Source organism: Lygodium microphyllum, chromosome 16 (assembly GCF_053477565.2).
Source record: "Lygodium microphyllum isolate KBCC chromosome 16, Lygodium_microphyllum_v1.1.10, whole genome shotgun sequence".
NCBI classification, from domain to species: domain Eukaryota; kingdom Viridiplantae; phylum Streptophyta; class Polypodiopsida; order Schizaeales; family Lygodiaceae; genus Lygodium; species Lygodium microphyllum.
Genome location: NC_141150.1, coordinates 94,469,104 through 94,476,188, shown reverse-complemented (window position 1 = coordinate 94,476,188; position 7,085 = coordinate 94,469,104). Strand labels below are relative to the sequence as shown.

General features: G+C 46.8%; 1 protein-coding gene across 1 annotated transcript; it reads left to right on the top strand.

Annotated features, from left to right (window-relative positions):
• Positions 1–4,487: 4,487 nt before the first annotated feature.
• LOC148023139 (acetylajmalan esterase 2-like) lies at positions 4,488–6,487 on the top strand. Its single transcript, XM_087695182.1, has one exon. It carries the CDS (start codon positions 4,603–4,605, stop codon positions 6,250–6,252), a length of 1,650 nt encoding a protein of 549 aa, XP_087551308.1. The 5' UTR covers positions 4,488–4,602; the 3' UTR covers positions 6,253–6,487.
• Positions 6,488–7,085: the final 598 nt, after the last annotated feature.

The following is a 7,085-nucleotide window of genomic DNA, read 5'->3' as shown; positions in this document are numbered from 1 at the left end:
TGGCTTGAGTAGGATGCATCCATTGATACCTAGGGTCCAACATACTTCGCACGGCCTCTATGACCATGTCCAAAAGGAGATGCAACCTAGAAAATTGAAATGTCCACGATGTTTTAGATTCTTTGTAAATTTAAAAAAAAATCTCAATCACAAGTCACAAGGAATGAGTAAGATTGCTCCAATGTTTGTGTAGTTCTAGAGGCGTCCAATGTAGGATGTGGCTATGATGCCCTACTACATATGCATGGAGCTATACTACCAATGGATGTAGTAGTATGTACAACATTGAAAAAACTTCAATATCAACATCTATGTTCCAAATACCAACCAACAATATACACAATGTATGCATGGGTCCTCTCAAAAAATAAATACTCTCATTAATGCCAAACAGTCTGTGCACTAGAAAAACCCTACTTCGAATGAGAACAAATAAGAAAGAGCAAATGACATTCTATGATTGGAGCAACCCTTTGTACTATTGCCAGCACTTTGATGTGATGATATCATTGTATTGCATGAAGCGTTTAATTTTCCCTTCCATGGTTGGATGGAAAGGGGCTCAACAAAGTATAACTTGCATTGGAGCTCAACATGTGACAATAAGAATAGAATTTATAGCTCACATTGAAACTTTACCATAAAAAATAAAATTGTTCTCCTACTCATTAGAACCTTCCACAAGAAATTGACACTTATTCAGTTCCAAATAAATGTACAAATGCCTTATGAATCCCTTCAGTAGATCTATTTAAGAATACTTTAAACTTTTTTGTTGCATTTGACACAAAAATCATGCCCAATTTCCATATTTTAATTTTCCTACAATCCACACAAGCTAGTATTTGAAAACCTGGTAGGGTCTTATATATCAAGAAGGGGAAGGAAAGGTTGATTAGTTGGTTGTTCGAAGTGTATGTTTGAGAGAGCCCTTATCTAGATGGGCTTTTAGATATGAGGGTCCAAACTCCTCATTCATCTCATAACAAGGTTATGATTATTAGTGTAGGATTTAGTGTGAGTTGAAACATCTAAGGACTCATGTAATTCCATACTTGAATGCTCCAAATATCTTTCAAATGCCACGATCCTCTTCTCGTGGTTTAATTTATTCTAATCTCAAGGTTTGAGGAGGCTAAACCACATAGAATTCATGAAGACCCAAAGCAAAGAGATGGAAATTATGGATGGACAATAATGACATTAAGAGTTTTCCATTTCTTGCACTTACTATTGCCAAACCTGATTGCTCCTTTGTGAAGGAGAAGTGCCTATTCTTCATTACAACGAGGATTATTCTAGCGATGCATTTTACTATGGCTACTCCTAATTAACCAAATACAATAACCCTTTATCTATAGGAAATGCATAATTTCCAAGCAATGCCCAATCACTTGAAAATCAATAAACTTTTAGTGCGAACTTTCTTAGGATGAACCATAATTTAGAGGGACGATAAAAATAGCCGATAGAATTCGAATATGCCTCATCAAGAAATTGATTCTTATCAACACTGTAGTGATTCTCAATGAGAAATTGATTGAGCACCATGTATTTTATGGACTCAAGGAGAGACATGCCTTTTACACTCCTACTATATATAGATTGTTTTGGGGGGGGGGGGGGGTTTGGTCCTTCACCTGCACAGAGATGATTGCTAGGGATGGAGAAGTCCGCCATGGAGCACACCAAGCAGAGGAGGAGAATATAGAGCTAGGGGTTGAACCATCGTTGGAGGTGTAGTATTATTGACAATGATGGTGGGTGTGTTGTTTAACATGATGAATGGGGGAGGTGCAACATTGATGCAACTGTGTTGGGTGACGATGACGCAAGTGGACACTGTTGGTTTTCAGGTGGATGGTGTTGGGTGTTGACAGTGTCAGTTATCAAGTGGACGGTTGTCGGTTGTGAGTTGGACACGGTTGGGTGTTGACAGTGTCACAAGTGCCCGGTGAAAGAGGTGGAGATGAGGGGTCCCTAGTGCAACAGGAGGTCACAAGGAATAGAGGGGTGAAAGGATTTGTGAATGGTGTAGCAAAATGTTAGCGAAGGAGGTGTGAATGGTAGGGCACTTGAGGTGGAGGAGGTGCGAAAGAGCTATGGCAAGGCAGAGGAGGTATCGATGGTGTCAAGGACCCTTGAGTGTAGCAAGGGGTCAGAAGGAGTAAAGGAGCAAACGGAGTTGCAGAGGAGGGTGTCAAGGGTACTAGAGCACAAAAGGGGCAGAAAGAGTAGAGGAACAAATGGTGCAATAGAGGAGCAAGAGCTATGCACCCAAGGAGAAGAATAAGGTTGGAAGGAATAGAGCTATGGTAGGGAGTAGTATAGAGCTATGGCAGGGGGCAAGATTAGGAGGGGCCGTGATGACGAGTGTGGAAGTGCAATAGGGAAAGGTGAATAGTAGATCGCATGACAATCCACATCTCGTGGATGAGAGTAACAATGAGAGAATTGCTCGATGGAGTAAACCCAACCAACTAGGTTGGCTATTGATTTAGAAGGACTAAAAAGTAATTATGGACACTTAAGGTCTAAAACCATGCTTGATACTTCCTCAACAACACGAGTGTCCCCATCGCAATAATGATACGCCCAATGCTATTTCTGATGGTCAAGTTTAAAATATTGTACCTTATTTAATTAGCTAGGCTAGGCTTACATTTGAACCAATCAATGGTCACAATGGGCGCCCAGGATTGCACATGTTTTTACACTCTCGATCCCAACTTCTTAGGGTGTTGAAGACCCTATGGGAGATAGTGTTGATGGAGGGAGGGAGGGAGAGAGGGGGGGCACGGGGGGTGGGGGAGGCTTAGTATTTTCCACCTACTTAGCATGGTAGAGAATGGTAAAGACTCTATGCAATAACCTTGATGAAGCTTTACAATTAGCTAGGAGCGGCCTTATATAGTAAAAGTCAGAACATAGCCAATTTGGAGGTATGCAAATTTGTCATGGTTAAGCAACAACAGCTATTCAAGGAAGTTGCAATATCGATCTACATGCCTCAAATTGAAGATCTAGACAAACTTAAGGCCCAATTGGAGGCTGATATCTAACACCTTGGAAAAGCACGAAAAAGCTTCAAGAGATCAATCTAATGACTGAAGGGCCAACCAAAGAAGCCTTGATCTAACCGTGAGGAAGAAAGGAGATGAGGATTGTGAGTTAAAAGCAGTAGGTCTTATAGAGCTTGACGCACCCCAATCAATCTCTCCAATCATCTTGGAGTTTCCCACAGTCATGACACCCATTATGGATATGCTAGAGGTACAAGAATTTGACACAAGGGAGTGAGAAGAGTGCTCAATTGGAAAAGAGAAAGATCCAAAATAAAATGAGGCTTACATAGCCATGATTCAAACTTTAAGGGCTCTATCATATAAACCAATAAAGCAACCTATTCCTTGTGAGCTCTTGGCACATGAAGAGGAAGAGAATCCAGGAGGAAACAATGTAGAAATACTAGGAGAAGTAAAAGAACAACCCTTCTTTGAAATTTGATTTCAAAGTTAATGAGAAGAGAAGGTTAAGAAGACCACATCCATTGCGCATAATATGACTGCTTATACAAACAACACATAACATTACAATGAAGTGGCTAGATCCATTAGATGTTGAAGCCTCTCAAAGATCATGTAGAGTCCAAGAAAGTAGGGGAAAGATACTTGAAATTGAAGTCGAGAGAAGTGTGGCTGGGTCTACTAGAATGACAATATCCCATTCTAGAAGTCAACAAAAGGGAATGGGAAGCCTTCATTTACTTCTGGAAAGAAGAGCAAGCAAATCCACTCTTCTCCCTCTACCAAAGGATCATAGTACCTACAACTTTCCAAATATTCTCAACATTAGAGCGACTCACACTAATAACAAGACCTACTTCCTTCAACCCACTGACCTCGTCCCTTCTTTTGTCCATTTTGTAAAAGAATTCATTAACTACCTTGATTCTTTCTCCATCACCATCTATAATTATCTCTGATCTCTTGTCAAGTTTCTTCAACAACCAATAACATCTTAGGAAGATGGGTTGCCTCCACTCTTTTTTTATGTCAATGCTAGAATCCAATGAGTGACGATTGTTTGGCTTCACCTCTAAGCTCCACTATTCTGAACTTTTTGTACACAGTTATTGGAGTGGTGGATAGCATGTTCACCACGTGCATCATACTTTCTACTCGATAGAAAGAAAGAAAGGGGAAAAATAAAACAAACAAAAGAAACGGCGTGCTTTTCCCTCTAGTCCGCTTTTCTCCCGTTGTCCAAAAGCGAGCTTCCTCCTGCGTCAATTGCAAAAGCAACGCTAGCCCTGTCTTTCATGGTATAGCGATCCTGGTCGTTCTGGACGCGACACAAAAGCATTACGTAAAACAATAATAATAAATAATTTCGCTTTCCGTTGCTTCGAGCTTTTTCCCCCGAATCGGCGAGGCTAACTCTATAAAGGCCCCGGCTGGGTCGTCGTAGAAACCCAACCGGCTCACGAGAGCATCGTATAACGAACTGCAGAAGAGCAAGAAGCAGAATAAGAAGATCACGCAGCAGCTGGCAGTACCCGATCATCGACTTCCTTCGTCAGATTAGATTGCTCAGAGAGTCATGGCAGCGATCCGACCGACTCTCGGCCTGCAGGTGGGAGTGGCAGCAGTGCTGCTGGTAGCGGTACTGGCTGCCTCGGCCGCAGCTGCGCGCGACGTCCCGCCGACGAATCCAATTCGGAGGAGGTGCTTCGTGGACTCGATCCTGGCGTTCGGGGACTCCACCACCGACACCGGGAACGCGGTGCGCACGGGCAACCCGCTAGCCCTTTTGGCGGCCAACCCACCCTACGGGATTGATTTCAGCGCCGCGCCCGGCCGTGGGAGGCCCTCAGGGCGCTTCTGCGACGGGCGGCTGATGCTGGACTTCCTGAGCGAAGCCCTTGGCCTGCCCTTCGTGCCCCCGCACCTCCTTCTCCAGCAGCAGGCAGCAGCACTGCAGAAGAAGCAGCCAGCTGGAGCAGTCGCCCCGGCGGCTCACTCTCCGTCCGCGCAGCATCATCACGTCGCTGCTGCCGCACCGTCCCCAGCCCACGCCCATCATGCGTTGTCCTCTGCTGCTGCAGAGGCCGCGCCGTCCCCGTCGATCCCCCAGCATCATCACACCATGTCCGGCTCGTCGGCACACGCCCCGTCGCCAGCAGCTGCTGCTAATCGTCAGGCGCACCACGCAGGTGCCTCGGCCCCGGCGCACCACCACCAGTATACCATTTCACCCGCCCCGGGTCGCCATCCCGCTGGCCGCCCGAAGAGCGTGAGCGACAACTTCGCTGTCGCCGGCGCCACTGCTTTGGACGCCTCCCTGCTGAAGCAGCTCGCCAATGCCACCTCCCTATCTCCTTTCTCGCTTACCAACGAGCTCCAATGGTTCCACTCCGCTCTCCACAAGGACGGCCGCCTCGCACTCGAGAACACGCTCGTGTACTTCGGGGAGATCGGTGGCAACGACTACAACTACGCCTTCACCGCTATCGAGCAGAAACCGCCTGCGCAGGCCGCGCAGCAGACCACGGCTGTCTTCGGCAGGCTGGTGCCCAAGGTCATCAACGAGATCCGAACGGCTCTCAGGAAGATCCTCGACTCCGGAGTGACGCATGTGGTCGTACAAGGGGATTTCCCCATGGGCTGCATGCCCATCTATCTCAAGGAAGCCCGCCAGGCTGCTGCAGCAGCCGCCAAGGCAGCTCCTCCTCCAGCTGCAGCAGCCCCCTCTCGACATGCAGCTGCTGCTCATGGTGCTGCTGCTGCTGGTCTCTTTGATGCGCATGGCTGCGTGGCTGCTGTCAATGCCGTCAGTGACGAGCACAACCGCAGGCTGGGACAGGTGGTCCAGGAGCTCCAGGTGGCGTACCCGCACGCGCGCCTCGTGTACTTCGACACCACGGCCGCCTACCTGCACATCCTGCACCACGCCCCGGCCTACGGCTTCACCAACGTCACCGACCCCTGCGTCGACCTGGGCAACCTCCTCACCTCGCCCCCTCCGCCTCCCGCAGCTGGTAGCAATTCTCTACCCCCCCTTCCCAAGCTGGTGGCCTGCCCCAACCCCCACAACTACATGAGCTGGGACGGCATCCACATGACTGACGCCATGTACAAGGCCATGGTCCGCCTCTTCCTCGGCCTCGACCACCGTGCCCCTGTCTTCTCTTTCCCTCCCCGCAACTTCCTCACCGCCCCGTCGCCCTGCGCCGCTTCCAAGCCCTTGTAATCCATCAATCAATGCCCTGCAAATGAAGTAACTACGATGTTGTAGCAGTTTTGGTTGTTAGGTTACCTGGATTAGAGTATCCTTATCTTCACATCCCTAAGCCCTTGTACTGCCCAAAACAAGTAGATTAAGCATCTTTTTGGTAGTTTTTGCTGTTCAGGCTGTTGGCCCTGAGAGACTACTGTAGACGGTCTATAGTTGAGGTTCAGGCTTTGTGGACACCACCATCGGGAATCCAAGCCCTTAATATGAAAAAAGTTGCAATTTTGTAATCATTTGGATGTAATGTAAAATGATACTTGTGCAAGGATGCAATTTTGTAATATCTATAGCTATATGTACGAGCATATTTTTATGGCAGCTTGGAACATACTCTCTCTCTCTCTCTCTCTCTCTCTCTCTCTCATTGACTACTAAGGAGCTCGCTTATGCAACTCATGGAGCCAGGCATTAACTAGATGGCTTTATATTATTACATGTCTTTAGAAAGGCTAGTTGAATCTTCTAAAGTTATGTTACTAGTCCTATGCACGCTTACTGTACTTTCAAAGCTAGCAACCAAGTTGATCTCGATTCATTGAGAAGAGCACCTTTTGGTTTTCATGTGCCAATCTCTCGAAGAGGATGTGCCGATGCTCGGCATCGATATTGCACATGGACTTTGACTTTAATTATTGGTTGATCATGATTATTGTATCTTGATCTTTATCTACCTATGCTATCCAAGAGTGTGCTATTGCTATGGTACATGCTCGCCCTCCCCCGCTCATACGTGCATGCATGTAGGGAAGGGTAGAGCAAAGGCGGACTAAGGAGGGCCCAACAATTTGGGC